Genomic DNA, 24287 nt, shown 5'->3' with positions numbered 1-24287 from the left:
CTCACGGCCTCAGCATCTATACATGTACAGCCAATCACGTGTGAACGTACATGTATGCAAATATATTTTTACAAACATGGAAATCTGTGGATTCGAGGAAAAGTTGCATGCCTCTTTACTACATGTAGCTCATCAGGCAATACAAGTTAAAGAGTGCGTTTTGCAACATGCAGCAGTTTTTACTAGACATTGCATGCCGGGCCAGTGCTAAGTTGAGGCCTGCATATTAGCCCATGTAAATGTATATAAAATTACCTGCCAGCTTTGAATTATGTCCATTATCAACCCCCCTCCCCCTCTATAACACCAAAAAAAAACTGCCACCGCTCACACTGCAAAGCTATCTCACATTTTCTAACTCTAGATGTGCATACCTTGCCAAAAATCGCTATGAGCATTGTTCCTTTCGATCATGTGATACCGGTGGCCCAATTTTTGGACCGAAGCTGATAGCCTAACATGGTGATAAGAAGATCAGTACAACTCATCTTAGTCAAATTCCCCTTAAAAAAAAACTAGTCTTCCTAAAATTTCAAGCAAAAACCCTTGCAGGTTTGCTATCTACGGTACGGTACAGACAAGCAAAAAACCTTTTTTTATACAAGACATGAATACTATCCCTGCATTACAATTTAAATGCAGGTTTGCTATCTATTATGTACATGTACTTGTATACATTGTACATGTACGCACAGTATACGTGTGTACAACTGTACATGCATCTACTTGGATTTAATTAATAACATTTTACACGTAACACAGTGATTTCTGGGAATGGCCAAGACCTCTGAAAAGTGCAGAATAAAAAACTCGAATCCGCAAATAGCCTCAGAGATAAAACACTGTAAAGCGGACACTCCATTTCACGCTTATCAGTGCGGTGTCATCTGTTTTCATCCCCGCGTCAAGATCTCATCATTGCACCGATGGTGTCTTTGTGTCACGCACTAAACGAAATCTGGACTAAGTATTCACAAATCATCCTGCTAGCTTTCTCGGAATCACATTCAATACATTGCTGTGAAGAGTGCGCTGCCGCCGACAATGACGTGAGAGCTGCTGGAATTATTTTATGATTTCCCCGGGCCCCGTTGTAACTTACACTGGTTCGTCTTCCGGTCTGTGATATTCCCAGCGGTCAGTGTGTAGGTTTTTTTTCAGAAATTGCGTTTTAATAGGGGATGTTGCTCAGGGCAATTTTAAAGCTCACTTTGAGAAAATTTCATAAAATTTTCAGGGCAAGTTGTTTTATTATTATTTTTGTGGTCGTTGAAATAAAAATCGGCTCATGATTGTGACTTGTTTTTTTCTGCCAAACTTTCTTCAGGTTATGGAGATGTACCGGTACACATTACATGCTCTTTGCATCAAAATCCTCGCTATGCTGTTCAGTTTTTAATAGATCTCATCATTAAAGTTGTTCTTCCCTGTGCTTTTTGTGACTTTCAATCGAAAAATATGTTTTGCTTTTAATTTTTTTTTTCTAGCAAAACAAGGTTATGTTATATTCGGATTAATTGCAACCTGACAATAATTCACACCTATTTTCGGTGACTAATTACCGGTGTTGGTGCAAATACTACCAAAAATAGAACCATTTTCAGAGGGTTGAAAATGTCCAAAAAAAGGGGGGGGGGGAAGGGGAATCTTTCTGTTCATATAAAACGTACCAATCGAAAATTCTTCAGGCAACAACATTGGACGTGCTGAAGAGCACAGGTGCATTCAATTTAAGTTCAGAGGAGTCTATACAATTGAGTGTCTGAAAATGTACCCCACTTGAGAGGCGGCACCTCTGTGTGTTGTACTTGTGGGAGATGCGGTGGCATTTCAGTGAACTTTGCAAGACAAATCAAATGGCTAAATTTAAACGTGTGTCAGTGTGAAATTTAAGAAAAAGATATTTTCGTAAGAGGTTCGTGATCTCGCTGATGTGTGTATAATTTTGTTCCAATATTTGAAAACATCTACAGGGAAGTATAATTTTGTTCCAATATTTGAAAACATCTACAGGGAAGTACCCGTAAAGATATAAACAATGACTTATTTTTTTTAGAGGAGTTTTCAATACTGAATGTGAATATGTATCGTGATAAGAAAATTGAAAGGTTGCCTGAAACTCGAAACATTAATACATGAAATTAAACTGACTGATATACCAGTACATGTAAATATCGGAAACAGAATTATACGCACGGCTTACACGTACCATTTCTTACTGACCTTTCCAACCCAAACACAAAATTGACTTTTCTCTTCTCCATCTAGACTGGTGCCTTTGAATGTCTTGAAGATAAAGTGTGCCTTATAACTCAGTGCTGTCAATTATTATTATTATTTATAAATTTAGGGTCCAAAGGGTGACTTTTTCCTGTCCCTGTTACCGTGGTTCTTTGTAATTTACCACGCAAGTAAAGGAGTATCATTAAAAAAACGACACTTAAAATGACTAATTTTTATTTGTTTGGTACATGTACATGTAGGTCACTTCTTCACTTGTAGTCACTCTTGGAGGAAGAATACATGGAGTGCATCCTGAATTATAAAATCATATACTGTATATCAGATGTAACAGGGACAGAAAAAAGTGGACCCCAAATTTATAGAATGACTAAATTACAAATAACATACATGTAGTCATTTTTTTTTCTTTAAATCCAAGTCTTAAAAAAAAAGGGACTTTCTTATTTCATGGTTGGGTTTTCACAGAAGAAAACCATTCATGAGATTTATTTGCCCTTCAACGATTTCAAGTGGCAATCCTAGGAATGTTTATGCACTCATTTAAGATGCAGAAATGTACCGTATGCTGGCATGTGCAGTTCACATCTGCTGGTTGAAATTGGGGGATTTCGTTTTCCATGTTTGTCACTCAGACGTTGATTACAGCGAAGATTTGAGGGGTTTTATTCTCCTTGTTCCCCGTTCACTGGATGATTACATCGTCATGTCCAGTACATTCACCTGATTTCCCCTTCCCCGCAGACTGATGAACAGCTCCTGTGAGAAAGCATTTTGGGGATTGGGGGGGGGGGGGGAGGGGGCGGGGGAGCGAAGAGGCACTGACTAGTTCAGATGGTCGCTAGGGTACAAGCACGCTGTCTGCTCGCCACTTTTAGATCTCCCCATGCAATAACAACTTGTTTGTCCAAAAGTGCCCGTATCTTGTAACGTGCCTGAGGGAAGGCAGGGGAATTCGAAGGGAACATCGTTCTGAACTTGATGAGATAAGAGATTGGTACGTGTACTGCTGAATAATCTTCCGTCAGGAGGCAGAACCCTCTAGATCCCATAATAGTTGATATTTTACCAATTTCTGGATGATTCTCATTTCTTGTCGTCTGTGTCCCCATCATTGACTTTGTGTGTCTGTAGCTGTGCCTTTGTTAGCTTCTATATCCATGAACGCTGTAAACTGCATTTTCTGAATGAGTGAACATGATTTTTAAAAAAATTGTTTACATTTGTAATTAATTCTCCCTCTCTGGCTGGCAAATTCAGCTACATGTGCATAATTATGTACGCTATCACATCAGTCAAAATCAACCAAGTGACTGTTTTGAACAGTTAAGAATTCCCTTGTTGATATGATATAGCCATGCTTTGACTGGAGGTGATTGATATTTTGTACCTGTACATATGCGTCAGCTTTACCTACAACTTTTGTCTGTTGATGGAATTTGACTAGTCATAGTGTTTACACGAATGTGATCTGACTGTTTTTTTGTACTGGTCTGATGCAAATGCATGGCAGTGGAAGTGGAAGAAAGTTTTGACTGATCAAACTACCAGTAATTTTATGGATTTTGAATGTGCCAAAACTTGATGATATATGCCAGCATTTTGAACTGATTTTGTACATTTCTTATTTTATCTCATCTGCAGTCCAACAAACCAAGGAACGGCATCTTCTGCTTCCTAATAGAAGAGGCCAGAGAGACGACTGCACTGGAACTCCCTGAAAAAGAAAACACTTTTGTGCTGAAGGTGAGAATTACTTGAATAAACACAGTATGGGACACGTGTACATTGGTCTTGGTGTACAAGTGTACACCATTTTCGTTGTATCATACTGTACATCTCTGGAAAGCAGTTTACTTAGATGAGGGATGCATTTGCCAGTAATGTAAGCGCTGTCTCCTCAAGCTGTGTTCACTTGTACGTGCTCATCTTTTCAAACCGTAGATGAAAAATACCAGAGAACAAAAAAGAACAATATCATCCACGATTCCCAGCATACGTTCGCGATTGGGGTCGTGTACAAAACCTATGGGAGTCTTCCTAAAAAGTTAAGAGTACAAACAAAAGAGGGACAATAGGATGTCCACGATCGAGGGTAAACACAGTGCATGTGTCTGTGGGCCTGTCAAAACCTCCATTTTTGTTAAAGGGATATTGGTTTTATCATCTTGTCATTATTTGTTTCCACTTGGAAAAATCACTATGGATTTGGCTACCTCAAAATGAAGGTATGGAGAACATGTCTTAAAGATGTGCTGCTCCGTGCTCTTCAGAAAAATGTTTTTCTCCGCAGAAATTTAGGAGAGGCAAACAAATTTGCATGGTTTGTTTTAACAAAAAACCCTACTTTTTTCCCCTTCTTTTGGACATCTGCAACCCTCTGAAAAAGGGCTTTCATTTTGCGCACAAAGGAACCCGCCCTGCGAGTGCTGAATTTTTGTCGCGCCACAAATAGTTCGAAGATTGTAAAGCAATAATTCAGTTAATAAACATAAGTGGCTTTTCGTTCAGTGTCTCATTCAAAAGTGAATCACTTTTATATTATAAGGAAAAGAGCATTTGAAAAACAAGTCTAATTTTCGGGGTCAAACTCGAAGTAGCACGGGGCATGCATCTTTAAACAAAGTGATCTTGGATTAATATTAAACAGATAGTGCAAGTACATGAGTGGTCTGGATTGTTTGTCAAGTAATTTGATTAATTCCTAGGGAGTGGAGACTTTCTCAGGGTGTTTGGCCTGGGAAATTCCTGATGGGGACTTTCTGAAGGAGATCTCCCAGGTCAAATATGGGGTCATCTTGGGAGGAGAGGGGGAGGGGGACGGTTTGTCAGCTCTGTCTTTGAAGGTCCTCAAGTGATAGCTGGCAGACATACTGTACATGTACGTGTGTGCGCTTACATATTGGCACTTATGGGGTACCGGGAACAAAGGGCAACAATAGGGACAATGGTACCCCGCAAGTCTATCTGTAGAAATTGAAGTACCCCATAACCGTAATGCTATGGGTTTTGAGATTTCTAAGGAGACAAAGGAGAACAAAAGATAGGAACAAGGGTCGAACAATAGTGGTTCCCCATAAACCCCATATGCTAAGTGTATGTGTACCAACAACAGAGTTCAAATGCATTAATATTTTATCATTTTAAAACCCTCCCTCTCTGGCTGGCAATTTCAACAAGGCCAGCCCAGCAGTCAAAATAAATCAAGTGACTGGTTTTTTTAATTTTATGAAAGTCCCTGCCTTCGTAAAGCAGGATTGACTGGCTGTGATAGTTTGAAACCTGATAATTATAGCTATGCTTTGACTGTAGGAGATTGATAAGCAGCTGTTGCCTGCTTTTGTCTGTTGATGGAATTTGACTGTCACAGTGCCTATCAAGAAATATGATCTGACTGTTGGTGACTAGCCTGTGTAAACGGCATGGAAGGGGAACAGGATTGACATTTTGACTGTCTGTGACTGATCAAACACACGGAGGGTTAAAACTAATGAAAACTCTTGATACCTCTGAACAAAAAACAATTCAACCAAATCAAACCCTAAAACAGTTTGCACTCGAAACTTGGTATGTACATGTACATGTATGTACATGTACACGTACAAGTACACCGCCAAATTTAGGCCTGTCTGCAAATGTGTTGCAACGAGATGCAGTTTATACAAAATGTAAAAAGAGCAGCTGTGCTCAGTAGTGTTTGTGTTGCTAAGTGGGCATTAATTATTGATGGGTTTGTTTTAAATTTTTCGTTGAATTTTTTTTCAGGCAGAGAACAACCTTGAGTATGTCTTAGAAGCGCAGAGTATGCAGGATATGCGCTCCTGGCTGACTAACATCACGGCCTGTATGAATATGCCTAATTTGCCAAGGTGAGTCGTCTGCATAGCTTGAAGAACAACAGATCTGGGCCCAATTTCACGGCGCTGCTTAGCACAAAAATTTGCTTAGCGCAAAAATAGTCTGGCTTATAAAAGCAGGTTACCAGCCAAAACTCTACGTAATGTATATTGCTCGTGATCAGTATTCAGCTGTTGTTTGCTTAGCATGAAAATCACATGGAGTTTTGGCTGGTAGCCTGCTTTTATAAACCAGACTTTTTTGTGCTAAGCAATTTTTGTGCTTAGCAGCGCCGTGAAGTTGGGCCCTGGCTACAGTCTCTTTATGGGGGTGGGGTCAGGTGAAGAAGAAGTGGGAGGTCATTGATCCCTTCCCATAATGTTTATATGCAAAGGAGGTGGAGCTATTTTAAATTTAATATTGTTTGTTTGATTCCAATAATAGTTCTACTCAAACATACTTGACACAATTTCAATTCAGGAGATGCCTAAAGACATGAAAGATAGGGTAGATTATTTGACATTTGTGAATTTTTGTTTGTTTGAAGTAACAAAAGTGCTCAAAAGCTAAAGACAGGTGCTTAACAACTTACCGGTACCTGATGTGAAGTTTTGGCTCTGTGAATGCTGTACATTCCGAGAAAACAATATTCTAGGATCTCGGTTTCAATTCAAAAGTTCCCGAGTCATATTTTGAATTGCGCCCGAAATCAGCGTTCAGGACACATTCTCATTCAGCCGATTGTAGCTATGCGATGTCACACACTGAACTGAGAAATCATTTCAACCGCATGCTTGTGTGCGTCGTGTTAATGCTTGCACACACCCATTCACCGTTTGCTGAATTACAAACAAACTACACTTGTGGAAATTTCCAAAAATGCGTCACTTAACACATCTTTTGGTAAAGGCCCTCTTTTAGTGTTTATTCAAAATGACAGCATGGCAGAAGGACTAATTTCACGGGGATATTTTTGCCATTACTGTTAACCAAGTAAGCTTTTCAACAATCCTTTCGTCAGTTACTTTTTGGGTAGCTGCAAACAATTGTAGTATCATGAAACATGATGACCTTTAAGGGAAGGACAATTTAGCCCAAAATAAAACGAACTACTAACGGAAAGTTCCAACGGTGCATCTTAAGACGCACCATTGGAAAGGCCTTCTTTCATTGATTTCTTCAAAATGACAGCTTGCCAGAGAGAATAATTTCACAGGGAGTTTAGTCCCCTTACTATCTTTCAACCAAGTATGTTTGTCAACAATAATTACGTCAGTTACTTTTTGGATAGTTGCAAATGATGGATTATAGCTTTAACAAATTTTCTTGTTGGTACAATCGATGTTTGTTTCTTTAATTGGAGATTGGCTTTTTTTATTGTGATGCAGTGCTAATTAGATTTACATGTACCTTCATAACAATAACATACATGTACCAGTATGTCACATAGAAAACTTTAGTACAATATGTATCTTGACTCAGAGTACAGATGTTTGTCAATAATTTGTGTTCAATCTGGATTCTAACTGTACATGTAAATGATAATATCCTTCAGTTCTCCGTCCACTTGTCAAACTGTACAGTAATAGAATAAACATGAACAGCACTCCGAATATAACTGGGGCTGAAGAATCTCCGACAGTGGTGCGCCAAATCACCAGCCCGCCTCCCTCACCTTCGCTTTTCAAAAGCGGCCGAGTGCCACACAAGTCCCTTGGCCCCCACTTACAGGCAGCGTTGGGCGGCCATGCAGTGCCCAGCAAAGTTATTGACCCATCTCAGAGAATATTCATGACAATTCCTGCCCTGCGTTCCCCTTCCCTCCCCCCTTCACCATTGGAGTGCTCTGAAGTGCAGTTCCAATTTGCACTTGCAAAATCAATTCAGCTGTTTTGTAAATCGACACCCCTGGGAGATGGTAGTGGACAGGAAGGGGAAGGGGGCGGGGTAGAATGAGGGTGAGGGGGAGGGAGAGGTCACTTGATCCATGAAAAAAATGATAGCGCTTAGTTATTCCAACAAATAACCAGACGCTCCCGTCCATCAAACTGCATGCAGGTAACTTTACACTGCAGGTTTTCCCTGTAGTATTGTGAAATGCCAACAAATCTTGGTCGTACATACATGTACATGCATTTTTGCTACATGTATAAATATCGTCGCAGAGCTGACATGCCGATTTCAAGTAATTCGCGTTTTTTCTGGGCGCCGTATTTTACCCTTAATATTTCGATAAAAACCCTTTTAGTATATATTCGGAATAAAATAGGAACCTAAGTATCCATCAGGTCACTTATTTAATCAGAGAAGTTGTGCGATATGATTTTATTCGATCGTAAACGTATTCGTCAGTTTGTCAAATTACATTAATCTTCAATAGCCGGTTGTTCTTCACACTGTTTGTAAGCTATTCATCAGTTTGTCGGATCGCGCGTGCATGCGCGCGCAATCCGACAACTGACGAATAACCTTTGTTGGTACTTTGAATGCACACCTTACATTAGCTGGTTACCAGCGAATTGTTTGTAGCTATTCGAAAGTTTGTCAGATCGCGCAAAATCGATTTTGTGCCACTTTTATGCGTGGGCAGAGTTGTTTCGAGTACTGCGCCATGCTGTCTTGAAGCTCACAAAAGATTGCAACTTGGCAAAAGAAACAAACTCGATTTTTGTGTTCCGCAGTAAACTGGAGTTATCTCTGGATTGACAAAAACAAATGAGATGAAACGAAAAGTATTGGAAAGCCTGGTCTTTTTTCTTTAATGTGATGCTCATAACGACTTACTTATGTTGAGATTTAATATTGAAAAAAAAAAAATCGTTTTTGATTGTACCATTTTTTTTTAGACAGGCTGTATACACACTTGTAGTGTACATGTGTCAGGGTAAAAACATTGTGGTTATAGGGTACCTCCATGGGGATATGTGTAGAGAGAAAGAAGACACTCTAAATGTAAATTATAGACTTGACCTTGTGGAGATGAGCCTGTACGCTCATCTAAAGGCTATCCAAATTCTCCATGTTGGATCCCTGCCCAACATGGAGATTTTGGGAATCCCTATTAAATTGAATGAAGCAGGGAATCATCAAGGCTTCTTTATGGGTTCAGCACTCAAAATCCAACCCAGGGCCCAATTTCACGGCGCTGCTAATCACACGATTTTATGCTAACAGAGCCTCCGTCTATTTCATGGAGACTGTAAGCATAAGCACAGCAAAAGGCACGCTTACTTCCGAGGAAAAATTTGCTTAACTTAGTGACGTAACAATAGAAATCTCCATGCACGCGCGACCGTTAGCACGTCCACGCCGTGAAATAGTGCTTTTAGCACATTTTTCTGCTATGTTAAACACACCTTTTCTGCTAACTGTTAAGCAGCGCCGTGAAATTGGGCCCAGGTCAGGACAGGGTTGAGAGGCTCTACCTGGGCAAAAGAATCCAAAATGTACAGCTGATGACATGTGTACCGACCTTACCATCTTTATGTGGACCTGACAACATAACAGGTCCACATAACGCAGGTTGTGTGAGTGTTATGTGGACTAAGCCAGGTCCACATAAGGTTTCGCCCTCTCTGGAAAATAGATTTAGAGGCATTTTGAGGTTAGAGTCATCTGTCGCAAAACACGCAGTGCATGCCTGTACAAATTCACATCATTCTAAAATTAACATCACTCTAAAAAACAAAAAAGTCCAGGGAGAGAGTTGGGATCACGGTTGTCAAAAAGAATTCATTGAATTGCCAAAAGGCCTGTTGTGCAGTTGCAGCCTTCGTTTATTCGTAGAGACAACGCATGTATGCGTGTGTATCATGAGTCACTACCGTGTCTGTAGAAAGCACACAGTCAAATTTCCAGGGGAGTTCTTGCTTCTGAAAAACAGGTCGCCGAATCGAGACTTTCCCGCTTTAGTCCCAGGGCTTTGAATTCAATGAGGTGTGTGCACTATATGGACAATGAATTCTGAAGAATAGGCTATACCTGTACATGTACCGTACATGCACGTATGTTCCATACATTAATATGTAAATCATAGGTCTTACACTTTAGTATTTTTCGCCATGAAGGAAAAGCATCGTCATGTTGTGCCTGGCGATGTTTTGCCAGGGTTAGAAAGTGCAGCTCATTAGGGGGTACTGTTTGGCACTATGGGCTCCGTGCACAAGTTCATGTACATGTACTCTTTCAACGGCTAGAAAAGGAGAGTTGGGGGAGACATAGACTGGTTCTATGTCCATCTACTACGTACAGTATGCATTTCAAATGATCCAAACTTATTGGGACAGGGATTAGTCTGGGAGACCATGGCAAGTTGAATTTGAAAATATATGCGGGCGCCAACGGCGCCTGATGCTTACACGAAGACGCTGCATGGCTAATACCGGTAAGCTTTGGCACATTCAGTACATGTAAGTCATGCGTACTTCGCGTGCAAACCAGTACCATGCCACTTATGTGGCAGCCGGCACACTATGTAACCAAAAAAGTGCCAACGAATTGCTACTTTAACAAGCTTGTGACCTCTCCGTGACATCACGGCCATGACGGCGAATACCTCCCATCATTCCATGCATGCACATTGCACATGTATTCTAGTAACGTACATGTACTTCAAGAAGCGGAAATGGCTTAACTCAGTCTGAATGCTTGCCAAGAACCCCGGGTGGGCAAGACTTTTGATGTACATGTACATGTACATGTACGGTACATGAAGTTCCTTTCAAAGAATTTCACTAGGACTTACAATAAAAGTGTACGTAAATATTTCCGTTTCTTAACTTGTGAGAACCGTGTGGACGGGACACAACAGTGTGTACTGGTTCGCGCACTTCAAGCGCAAAGTAAGCCCCACCAATTTTATAGCCGTCTAGTGACTCAAACTTGAATATTATTAAATAGTGAGTCAAAAAGTTCATGGCAATGTAATTGAATGATGCCACGTATACATACATGTACATGTATGCTGCTTGGCTTGTTGAAAATTGTTGGATTTTTCCTTTCCAAAAATCAGCCTCGTCTCCAAACATTTCCCCTTTCAAATTCAGCAAACTAAAAGATATTTGGAAGGGGGAGGCTTTGGCTTGAAACTCTCCTTTTTCAAGCAACTGGTGGCACTGAAGAGTTCTTTTGCCTCTTGTTTTCAGTGGCGTGTACTTTAAGAACTGGTCCGTCAACAACCTCGTCTCCAGTGCTTACTTCATTTCCAACCACGTTTCCAATAGTAAGCCCTGGATAGCAAACTTTCTTCCTGTATCCTGATTTGATGCTGCAATCGGCTAGTAATGGATTTATACCGTGTACTTGGTTTTGTTATTTTCAACGTGCAGCACGTGTTTTCGCAATCATTGTAATTAAAAACGTCCACGCCTTCTCAAAATACTCCTTTCCTTTGCAATTTGCTCATATTAATATGAAATGTGATACTGCATAATTGGCGGGATAAGATTGTAACATTTTAACTTTGAAAACAATCGTGTTTTCGTAACTCACTGCGCGAATTGGTTCTGTTTTTACCCCAGACACCGCATACAAAAACAAACGCTAATGTAACGCATAGGCAGGCACCAGACTATTCCTCATTTGCATACGTGTTCAAAAATCTTGCACATGCAAATGATCCAATACCAGGGTGAGAGAGCAGGTAGTGGTGGGCGCGTACTGCTTGAAACTCTGGGGAAGAGGTTGGTCCGTCAAGGGCTTGAGTCCCTCCAAATCTTTTCCCCAAACATGCTAGACTTGCTGGCCTACTGGTGAAAAATGGAAGAAGCTAGAAAGCACTCAGAGAGCGCAAACCTCTGCCAAGGCTAAACAATTTCCCGCCATACTGTCAGTACACCCAAAAGAAATACTCGCATAAATGGTGAAGAATCATCTCAAAAAATCCTGGATCCAGACCCAGATCCGGATCACTTCCAAAATCTAAGTGATATGTACTTGTACCAAGGACCACCCCTAAAATTGTTTTCATGCAAATCCGTCTTTTTACCGGTAGGTTATCTTGTTAACAGACAAAGTATCCAGCCAACAAACTAATCAAATCCAATGAAAACATAACCTCCGTGGCAGAGGTAAGATTTGGACTGAGACCCAAAGACATATGATGCAGACTCCAGTGCCTTCAGGCTATACATGTATACATACATACATGCAGTTGTTAGTGCTGTGCATTTTTCATATGATTTAGTAGTTGGTTATTCTTGCTAATTGGATAGTCATCCAGGTACATGTACTTTTTCGAAAGTACAATGCATGCAATACACTGATTTATTTTTTACTACTTGGACGTCTGATATGAATACTAATCAAATATCAGTATATTGGGCACAGATTAACCCTCCTATGCAAACTTACACTCTGTGCAAAGTTGTCTTTTCAGTCATAATCAGTCAAGTGGGAGACCTACATCCATAGTATGATTGACTGGCTATGACTGTTTAAGTAACTTGATACAGCTATGCTCACGGTGACTGTAGGTGATTGATAAGCCAGTTGTGTCTACCACTTGCCTGCCTTTGTCTGTTGGCTCTGAATTTGACTAGTCAGAGTGCTTGCTTGACATATGATCTGACTGTTGGTGACTAGCATGTGTAAAAGGCATAGCAGGGGAAGTGGATGGAATTTTTGACTGTCTGTGACAGTTTATGTAACTTGATACAGCTATGCTTTGATTGTATCTACCAGTTGCCTGCTATTGTCCGTTGACTGAATTTGACTAGTCACAGTGCTTGCTCTAATTCTAAATGTGATTTGACTGTTGGTGACTAGCCTGTGTAAAAGGCATAGCAGGGGAAGTGGATGGAATTTTTGATTGTCTGTGACTGTTCAAACAGTAGGAGGGTTAAGCTCCAGCAATTGGTAGGGCAGCTTTCCTGCTCCAAGCACATACATACATGGTTTCGTTTTTACACTCAGGTAGTGAAACAGCTTAAATTCAACAACGATATTTATCTGTGCTGCAAATGTGTGTATAACATTTTGCATTTTTTTACTTCCTCATTGTATCCTATGTTCCAGGACCCATTGGGGTCAGTAGGGTATTGTTTTAAACCTCTTCTGAAAGGCAGATTATGCCACGTGTACATGTGCAAGTACCGTAACTGTCCCAACACAATATTTTTTCTAGAATTAGTTTCCAGGCATTGATAATATCAAGTCTATAATATCAACTTCCAACATCAAGGAGAGACTACAGATTATGACTTGCGTACAAGTACCGTAGGCAAAACTGTTAACCCACAAAACTGTTTGTGATTACTTTTCAAACAAACCATAAAGGGAAACTGCACTGGGTGCATTTTAAATAATAATTTTAAAGGTGGAAACAAAATTAACTGGATCGGGGTTGGAACCTGTAATTTTCTTTGTTCCTACTTCAGAATTACTTTTGTGACTAAACTATATTACCACTGGGCGAGTAACTCGATTACTTGCACGTAGTTTATGCTACTCGTTATACTCATAGTTTTTCATCTACTGGAGTACTCGTCCTGGCGTGAGTAGGAGCAGGAACTCACGAGTAGCAATTTAGGATTTAGGGTTCACTAATACGTCCCCTGCACACAGGGAATCACTCCGCTGTGTCCATAAAAAACAGGGTTTTTTTCTCGGGAACGTTAAGACATTATGTTAATTTCCTTTCAGCCAGGCAGCATTGCCCCTTTAACTTGCACTTGTTCATGTTGACAATATCCCTCTTCACGCAAAGTTCTATTGTCAGTGAATGTAAATTGACCTAATGCGTTTTTCTTTTTCTGTTTTTGTGTACATTATTTCTTTTATGACAGGAGACCATTACCCAGCGTGCCTGATCATTCCCCAGAGCCCGACAACTCCTCGTCCTCCTTCAGTTTCTTGAGGGCGAGACCGAACCTCACCGTTCAAATCCCTGGTAAGTCAACTAAACAACCTCTCCAGGGACTTCTATTTTTCAAAGTTATCTCAATATTTTTGCTGCATGAGAAAAAGCAATGCACATAAATCTCATGGTTAGCATGGGGCATGCATCTTACATACATGTAACTGTATGTCAAGGCCTTATTTTGCTTAGTTCATTAATCCCCCCCCCCCCCCCCCCCCCCGCCCCTTTGGCCAGGGACCATCCTCAATCCTGCAAAATCCTCCTGTTGCCACCGTGTAAAAATTGGATTCAGCCTCAATCCTCCAAAATCATCCGTTATTTCTTGAATTTGTTCAGCGGAGGGGTGACCATTGCCTCAATCCTTCACAATCCTCCAACAATCACTGTATAATGGGTTGAGGCAGTGCCGATGACATTCAGAAGTAGTGCGGATAATATCGAGCATAATGCCAGGGCTAGCTCTTTTTATGCATGGCTGAACATAAACAATGCAGGGTACAGCTGCCTACAAACTCGACACAGTGCATCCGCCAAAATCAACCGACCCTTCTTTTGCCATGCATTCAGCCTCAATCCTCCCAAATCCTTGAAAACCACCAGAAGGATTTTATAGGATTGAGGAGGGTTATTTTTTAATAACCTGCCCTTTTTTAGTAGATCCTTAATCCTTCCACAAGCTACATGTACCTCCCCATAAAAATTGAAGATTAAGGTGAAGATTAAGATTGACTTCTTCAGCCAATGATTAAAGGTATAGTCCATCATTTGTAATTTGTGCATTTTGTTCGTTTGAAGCAATTAAAGTGCTCAAGATCTAAAGAAGGGTGCTGAACAACTAAGCTGGTGAAGTTTCAGCTCAGCTTTAGCTGTATATTTAAAAAAAAAAAAAAACATTCTAGGATCTCGATTTCAAATCAATAGTTGCTGAATCATGTTTTGAATTTGGCCTGAATTTAGCGTCAGAGACACTTTCTCACTGAGCCGATTGCAGCTACGCGATGTCGTGCACTGATCCGACTAATTATAGCAGTGCTGATAATATCAAGCATAAAGTGCTCAAGATCTAAAGAATGTTGCTGAACAACTAAGCTGGTGAAGTTTCAGCTCAGCTTTAATCGCGTGTGTGCGTTGTGCCAATGCTTACGCGCACTTTGCCGAATAACAAAACGAACTACTAATTTGAATTTCTTCTTAAGAAGCACCGTTGGAAAGGCCTTCTTTTGTTGATTTCTTCAAAACGACAGCTTGCCAGAAAGAATAATTTCTTAGGGAGTTTAGTCCCCAGGTTACTATCTTTCAGCCAAGTATGTTTTTTTAACAATAGTTGCGCCAGTTACTTTTTGGATAGCTGCAAATGATGGACTCTGGCTTTAAAAAAATCACAGAAATTTGTTATGTTGGACTCGCATAGAAACGACTCAATTAAAGTACCATACAATGAAAACAATGGCCACAAAAATTAGTACTTGTAATAATAACATACATGTATTTAGGAGTTCTTCCCTATTATACTGAAACATTGCCAACACGTTACTGTTAAGAACAACAATACAAAGAAGGAAAAATATCAGAGTGCAAGCCAACATGTCGCCATCGACCGGCACCATTTTTATTTGGAAGTGTGCCTCAATCTTCCAGAATCCTCCTATTTCTCTTATTTTCATTAGATAGGTGACCACTGCCTCAATCCCTCAAAATCCTCCAACATTCACTGTCAGTACATGGAGGCCGGTGGTATAAAAAAGCAATGCTGATGATATCCAACTGGTACAGTGTTTTGTTTTGCTTATTACTTTTCTCTCAGTGTGTTATTGCATTGTATGAGAGTTGGGAGTGTAACTGGAACAAAAATCCAGGAAATTTACAGTAAATAATTTACATTTAATACTTCGGTGGACAGAAAATGCAAGTATGACCACAATTCCAAGTGTTTGCATTGATACATTTAAACAAGTATAAATACCGGTACATGTATGGCCTATACCTAAACACATGTGAACTTCCTTACTGGAATTTGTATCCTTGTTGAGACATTCTTTTGTTCTCGTGTTGTATAGTTTTCGAGTTTGAAAGTGTAGTTTAAAAATGCTCTTATTTTAACCAGAATTAATTTCCTTGGCTGAAATTTGAACTTAATATCCCTTTTCTAAAACTTCCATTTGCGACAGATCAACATAGCTTGGAAATTCCTAGTTTTTGCATAAAATCCGTATATCTATTTCGTGAAAACCTTGTGGAGACATACATGTATTCATCCATAGAAATTGCCCTGTGGAGACGTATACAATCTTTTGTTCCCTATTGTACATACGTCTCCAGAGGGTACGGTGTATCAGATCACCCATACTGGTTTTCCTTGAAACCGATATTTCCGTGAATGTTCTACTTTATTTTTTTTTGACGTTGACACTTACCCCAAAATAATTCCCAAAATTGTTTTTCAGGAATTGTAAAACATTATGTGGCTAACTGCAAGTCCACATACATGTAAGGTCTAAACTCCTGCATTGTGTGGACATCGTTTATTGTTCACAGGTCCACACAGTGACTGCAGGGCCACATTAATACTTCCGTATTCCCTGGCCTGTGAAGATACGGGAACTACATGTACTGGTACATGTTTATAATGTGGGGAAGTGTAGCCTAGTGTTATAGGATTCCTGACTCACGATCAGAGGGTCAAAGGTTCAGAAGCTGCTGGCCGTGCCGGTATATTGGGCAAGCCACTTGCCTCTCTCCAACCAAGAGTATAAATGGGTACCGGCATTAGGTGGGGAGTAACCTGCGATGGACTGGCATCCCATCCAGGAGGAGTAGAAATCTTCTCAGTCGTTTCATGCCACTGAAGCCGGAGATACCGGTAAATCCCGGCCTGATGGGCCATATTGGCTCATGACAGACCACTTTTTCTGCGTACATGTACCTAATAAAAAAGCCAATATTTTTGCACTGTATGAAATTTTCTTCCCAACAGATTGGACAGCCAACAGCCCCAGCAACTCCCGCAGCCCACTTACACCCGAGAACTCTGGGGAGGGCTTCTCCAGTCGGGATCCAAGCCCACCTGCATCCCCACCGCCCCGGATCCCGCCACGTCGCCGCCATGGCAACACTAACAGTCCGGATCGGTTGCCCAGCGGCGGCTCCGACACACCCCTGAGCCCCGACTTGCCCCCGCTGCATGATGCTCAGTCCAGAATCCTGGGTGAGTATTTTTGGACTCAAAGAAGTGATGCAAACTTTGCTTGTCTCGTTACCCCCACGCTACCCAAGGCAATGACTCCCGTCACCACAAGTTGTGAAGGAAATAAAAATGTCACAAAGGATTGTGGGTATTTCAGTCACTTGCACATTTTGCGCACAGGGGTCATGCGCATGTATGAAAGTGCCAACCCTGTGTCAATGGCTAAACAAAATGTATCCAAAAGAGACCATGCAGGGAAGAATTTTGCAAGGAAAAGTAATAGTCCTACATGTAAATACCATGTGCCCCATGACTTCTATACCAACTGGCAACCGGCAACCGGCAACTGACAGGCATGTTGTTTTGCCCACTAAACGGTTTATGTCATCACTATTAATCCATCACATTTTAAGAGATACACAGGCAGTGCAGAGGAGGAAGGTAGTTAAGTTGGCACAATGGCTTCTTTCCTCGCCTTCCACCTTCATGGCCCGGGTTTGATGCCTGCCCCCGGTTCACATGTGGATTGAGTTTTCAGTCCCTTCCTGATTCCGTGGGTGTTTCCCCCAGAATATTCTTCTGAGGTTTTCCTCCCACCTCTAAAACTGTGATGTCTCATTGTCTTCTCTCTGCATGTTTTTTTTCTTCAGGCTTGCAAGCTACAGTGCCTAGAGTGCTTTTGAGGAATGCTTGGTTTCAGTACCAGAAATAAAATAATTAATAAAACAAGAGGAGAACAGTTAGCTAAAAATTGGCAACACGTAACCACAATTTTCAAATTGTAAATAAAAATGTAACACGGTCTATATGCCGGTTCGTACTTGAAAGCAAACACCAGTGCAAATTTCTCATGTACATTGTGTACATGTATGGCAATCAAACAAAAAATCATGTGAATATACAAGCACTACAGAAAGACGCAGGAAAAACATGTCTACTCAGTATACACACATATGCCCAATGTTCACCGGCTGCATGCACACATGTGGTAACCCAGAAAGTCAGACGACCTTGGACTTGTAGGCGCACTGCTGTTCAAGGTTGCCAAGTTTGTGAATGACAAACTCTGCTGGACACATAAAAGACTGTGGTGCAGGGATTAGAAGGTCAAGGCAAGAAATCCCACAAGTGTTCTGTGGAGAAAAAAAAAAAAATATTGTCATGGAGTTGCTACTTGTCTGGAACTTGAGTAGTGCCACACATGTACAGGAGCACATGGTCTTGTTTTTCAATTGGGTTGTGGCAACCATAAAAGTGTTCTTCCATTTTGGAAGAAAAGTCGAGGGGACTCTGGACAGTCCATGTCTGAGTCCACACAGTCCTTGTAGCTGTTGTGAAATTTGGCTGGTATACTTGCCGCTGCCCATGTTTGATGCGCATGCAGTTTCAAAGTCAATATTCCTTTGGCGTCATAAATATGCATTTTTATGAACAGCAGCATGTTTTATACAATAATATCGAAGTTTAAAAGTACAAATGTATTTGAAATTATCTTTGAAATTTTGTTTTGGGGAAAAATGAAAGTGGAAATACACTTCAGTTGGGAATCAAATTGAAAGTATCTTGCATACACTTCAATAAGGGTACATATCAATTAGCAGCGGATCCATATTTCACAGTGTTTTTTTTTAGGAGGTATACATGTATGTCTTGTCCTTTTTCCCTGTTGCTTCTGCTATCAACTGGTTATTTAATCGTTTCAAACACAGAAATGTTCACCCACATGAGAAAATGCCTGGTTGGATGTTCGGGTTTCGCCTCCATTTTAGGCACCCCCCCCCCTTCCGTAAGTGCTAGATCCACCACTGATTAGGAGGAATCTAACTGAACAGAAATAACTTGTTAAAAGTACATGTATGTATGAGACATACATGTAACAAGAAAATGAAATATTTTTATACATTGTATATTACACTTTGTAAATTGTATATACAATGTGTTACATTGCGTGTACATGTGTACGAACTTCACAGTACTGTACAAAATGTACATGTACAAGCTTAGTCATAACACAAGGTTTTCATACATTCATCACATGTGCCCTTAAGCCCTTTCCTTTCATTCCCCTTCATTTCTGATTCCACCCTCGCTCATTAAAGGTGTTGTTGCCTCAGTTTGATGTGCATGGCTGCATTTTGGGGGTAGTCCCTGTGCAAACAAGTACAAAAGAAAAGTTTGCAGATTCAGTTTTCTAGAGAGACTGCTGGGTCATTCATACCATGTATTATTCACATCCTGCCTGGTGCAGTACTCGCACTGCTGTTTTTGTCAGCTGTATACAGAGTCAAAGTCAACCAGACAGGACTGTCGTGTTCATGATCTCGGGGTTTAGGGTGTCAAAGTTGAGGTGACAGATGTGTGAGGTTTTTATGCAGGAATCACAGGTGCTTTGCTAGTAACAGGGCCTTTGGTGGGGATAATCGTTTTGTTTTTCTGAATCGCAAGTCCGTAATGGGCATTTTCAGGCTCCCCAATTCTCTGTCTAACCCACCCACAGTGACCCACCCCCTCATTCCCCAACCCACCTCCGGCCCCGACCCTCCTAAAGAGTAAATAAAAATGACATTGAAATAATGCATATTTTTGAGCTCTAGTGCGATTCTGCTATAAAGAAGAACGTTTAGAGTTCCCTGTTTTCCCAACTTAATTGAAAGTTTTCCTGAAAATTTCAAAACTTTCCTGTATTTCCTGAAATTGTTGGGAAAAATAGTATTTCGTCAAGGATGTTTAAAATAATGACTCTCTTTTTTTTCTCTGAAAAACAGTTTCTAAAATTTTTTTTTTTAGCATTTTCCAAAAAGTCTCGATCATAACCATGCATCCTTAGAACTTAAGTCAAGATTGTATTGTTTCTAGTTCACAAGCCCTTCCAGTTACGCAGCAGTACTTGTAAATTATACAGAGCCTATACCGAACAGTCACGCAAATTTGTTCATATAACTCTAGTCCACAATGTACATGTACACTATATTTGTGAGAAAATTGGATCATGTAAGACCAACCCATGACACCCTCCTGTGTTTTTTTTACGTGTAGCTGAAAGGCATAAAAGGGAGGCACCTCACTGTGACCGCGTACCATTCAGAAGTGACTGCTGAACGTGGTTCATTTTCCACACTAAAGGGGTACAGAAGTGTGACATGGAATTGGGAAATGAAGCAGGATAATAATATCAAGTTGTTTGTCCTCTTTTTTCCTTGTATTATACATTTTCACCCCATTGTTGAGGATTGTGCTCACCAAGAATTTAAAACTTTACAGTTAGATTTTACACATGCTCGGAATGTTACATACATGTAGTAACATGGACGGAAAGTTTGTTAATATTGATAGAACGTTATAATTACAATAAATATGTTTACCCAAACATTGTGCCTTTTCATTCTTATCCCTACATACAGCATTGTTACCTGTAAAAACCCAATGCATATTTAAGATGTCACAGGGTATTGTGTGAAGAATATTACGTACGTAACATGGACATACCATAACTTTGTCACACTATTTCTGTCAAAGTTACGTCCGTTACATATAAACGTCTTAAAGACCAAGAAAATTGTGTTTATTTTGGCTGTTAACAATCCAAAATGGGATTATGAATATAAATGAGATGAAATTTGGGTAAATTCATGCACATGATAATTAATGTCCTCTCAATTAATAGTGAAAATTTGGTCCATGTTATGTCGTTATTTACAATGAGCCCTGTAATTTCTGAAGAACACAGACAGTCCTTTTTTCTTTTTTGTGGGTATGATCAGTAAGGCCTCACGAATGAACAGGGAAAAACTGAACAAAATATCTCGCTTTGTTTTACCTTCCATGTCCCACTCTCAAACCTCAAATTTGCTGTCAATTGTACTCCATTAAATACGGAAAGACCCTATATATACAGTATGTACATGCACAGTGAGATATTATTCAGAAGGAAGTGGTTTTAACCGGTTCAAACCAGTGTTGCCTGGAGTATGTCAACTGCATCAAACCATCCAATCATGAAAAGTAAACTGAATGGCCAAATAATAATTTTAAAAAGAGTAAATGCATTTTTTTCTCAAATTTTCTTTTAATCTAGATGGATCAAATCAAAACATCAACCTTGACTCAGAAGAGCCGGCCCCGGTAACCGACCACCCTCTCAATGAGCATCTATGGTTCCACGGTACCCTGTCCAGGGTGGATGCGGCCAAGCTGGTCCTGCAGGGGGGTAACGCAAGCCACGGCATGTTCCTGGTCAGACAGAGTGAGACACGGCGTGGGGAGTGCGTGCTGACGTTCAACTTCCACGGCAGGCCAAAGGTGAGATATCACATACAGAGATCTTGAACAGCTTGAGCATTATGTGGACTGAACGCTGCTCCAATAGATGAATTTCAAATTAGAATTGAAGCTGAGGCTGAAAGCGAGCTTTTTTTTTTACACCTTCGCCTTCATCTTCCTTCTTCGGGCCGTGGGGTTCATAAAGGTGCCCTCAGGTAGACCTTGTGATGAGACAGATCAGGCTGCGACTGACTTTTCAGGATCTAGCTTTGCCTGAGCTATGATCGTCGAGAACCTGAGTGTAACCTGAGTGTAACTGCGACGATATTAAGACGATTGGCAACAGTTTGCACTCGATAAAATCAACAGTCGCAAAACTAGAAACATTTCTGCGACGTGTTCCCAACAGGCGGAAGTCAATCGCAGTCATGTAGCCAATCAGCGTGTGGCAAAAACGGCTGACTGAACTGCTGGCGTGGCCGTGGAATGTCATTTGATTGTAATCAATAAGCTTTCACATGACTGTCTATACCGTAGAATCGTCATCGTGTTGTGGGTGACATGTGTGTTTTGCGATTATTTTGCGCCGAGATGCCACTTGTTCCACGAGAATCACACAATTTCGCTCAGGTTTCTGACCTGAGCATATATTTTCTGCTTGATGCTGACGGTTCCGTCGCGGCGTAAGCAAATCGTGAATCTACCTGAGGGCACCTTAAGGCTGCAGTGTACTGCAGTGTACATCAGTCTCAAGTTAAGTCACGAGCTGTTCACATGAATTGTGACCTAGGCATTCCTTTGTTCATGCAGGCTAGACTTTTGCTGAACTTGTGATGGAATCGACTGCATAACTTCGCTGACCCCCATACTAATTTGAACTTTGTCCGTAGCAATCTCGGATAATAAAAGTAAAAAAAAACTACCAATACATCAGAGAATGGCAGGCGATTTTTAACTTTCTTTTTATTCAAACAACACATCAAGAGAACAGTTTTAATACCGATAGTTTACGTGTAGAGAATTAAAAAAAACAAAAAAAAACCAAAAGATACTAAGTTTTATCTGTGTTCTAGAAACATTTTCCAGGTACAAAAAAATCCACAGAATTCCTGGGAATTCCTGTATCCTGTACTGAGAAAAAATCTGGTCACCAGAGGGTTAATGTCATGTACGTTTTCCCCAACTTTAATTCTCTGTCTTCTGAGAAAAACAGCAACTGAATGTGTGCGCTTCCATGCATCGGCTGCCACATATGGCATAGACACACGGTCTTTCACAGTTCGTGGTTGACTTAATTAGGGGAAAAAAATGCATTTAATAATGCGTGGCAGTGAAAGCGGCACGTTGGAAAGAATCGTTTAATTACGCGAAAGTGGCAGCTGGCTTGCAGATCAGTGCAGTTGCTTCTATGAAGTACTAGGAAAACTTACAGTAGTTTACTGAAACCAATCATGCATTGCACAAATCTTAGAATCTTGAACATTTTCGGTAAACAAACACGTTCCAGTAAACCCTATTTGAGAATTAACCGTTATCGTGGGTTGATGAATGGGGAAATAATGGAAAGCGCTATATAAGCATTTCAAATTTAAAATAGGGTTCATCATTATACAGGAATTCAAAGTAACATCCAATATCATTTAATCATTTAGCAAGTTTGATCAAGAAATACTGTCATGATAGTTTATGTGTACAAATTTGCAATGGAACTTACTTCATCACCCAGTACTGAGTTAAAAAAACTGTTATAATTCACTCCTGTTGCTTTTTCTTTCTTGAAAGTCTTACTCATCCATTTCTCTCCTTATTCCTTTTTTTCTCCTTCCACAGCATCTTCGACTGACTCTTGACGGCAGCGGCCGGTGCCAGGTCACCCACATGTGGTTCGAGAGCATCATCGACATGCTGGACTACTTCCGCTCCAACCCCATCCCCTTGGACAGCCGGGACGGGGCCAGCCAGCCGGACGTGACTCTGACCGAGTACGTGCCCAACGCCCAGTCGGTCAGCACCCCTAGCACCCCTCTCACGCCCCAGACCCCCGAGGCGGGCGGCAACGGCCGGGGGCTGGGCAACTCCAATTCCCTCATGGTCTCATCCAACGAGTTCCTCGGCTCCGGCAGCCAGTTTTCCCTGTCCATGAATTCGGGCGGTCAGTCGCCCTCCCCTCTCGACGGCCAGGGAAGGGGCTCGTCAACCCGGGCCGTCAAAAACCAGTATTCATTCGTTTGATATTTAGCACATGGATTGATTACTTAGAAACTTTGCCTGATTGGCCTGATTGACCTTGACCAAAGCAAAAACTGAGTCGGACTTCAAAATCCATCAGAAGTCATCTCAAGTGAAATCACAGCTCAAGTCAAAAGAAAGGTTGCAAGTAACTGAGGATGAACCATTACAGTGTCTTAAGAGCACAGGGATGTGCATCACAAGTCCCTGCAAGTCCATCACAAGTCCTCCAGTCCCAATTCAACTCATAAGCTACTCACATGAGTTTTGGCAAAGCATTCCTTTTGTTATTGTTCATCCACTCTGGATGGACTTGTGATTAACTTGTGACTGGACTTGTGATTGGACTAAATTTGACTGGACTACATCCCTATTGTAGCATAGTCACACCATATGACTTGAGACTGAGCATCTTGAGAATGACTTGTGATAAACTTGTGAAAACCTACGAGCACTTGACCGCAACTCTGTAATGATATCCTACATGGCAGGACTGGTGTTAGGAATAATGTCGAAAGTGTCGAGGTCAAGATTGAAGCCAATATGAGTTGCCCGTACATTGCACCGTTCCATGCATTGGTGACCACATACACGTGTTGTCAGTGCCTGCTGCTTGTGTAGTTTAACATCTGCTCATGCGCTACTTACCAGAATAGCTTTTGTAACACAATAGTTTGT

At 40.9% G+C, this 24287-nt stretch overlaps 1 protein-coding gene across 1 annotated transcript in view; it reads left to right on the top strand.

The window, feature by feature from the left end:
• The window catches only part of LOC119730511 (SH2B adapter protein 1-like), a 36142-nt gene extending 11855 nt beyond the window's left edge, over window positions 1-24287 (top strand). Inside the window, exons 2-7 of the mRNA XM_038203477.1 lie at window positions 3886-3987; window positions 6007-6110; window positions 13863-13966; window positions 16911-17141; window positions 21196-21419; window positions 23211-24287. Of these exons, the coding sequence (XP_038059405.1) occupies window positions 3886-3987; window positions 6007-6110; window positions 13863-13966; window positions 16911-17141; window positions 21196-21419; window positions 23211-23612 (1167 nt within the window). The 3' untranslated portion in view covers window positions 23613-24287. The remainder of the gene's footprint in view (window positions 1-3885; window positions 3988-6006; window positions 6111-13862; window positions 13967-16910; window positions 17142-21195; window positions 21420-23210) is intronic.

This window comes from Patiria miniata, unplaced genomic scaffold (genome assembly GCF_015706575.1).
Source record: "Patiria miniata isolate m_02_andy unplaced genomic scaffold, ASM1570657v1 HiC_scaffold_22, whole genome shotgun sequence".
In the NCBI taxonomy this organism is placed as follows: Eukaryota; Metazoa; Echinodermata; class Asteroidea; order Valvatida; family Asterinidae; genus Patiria; species Patiria miniata.
Note: the sequence above shows the minus strand (reverse complement) of the source record. Positions and strands in the feature narration are given on the sequence as shown.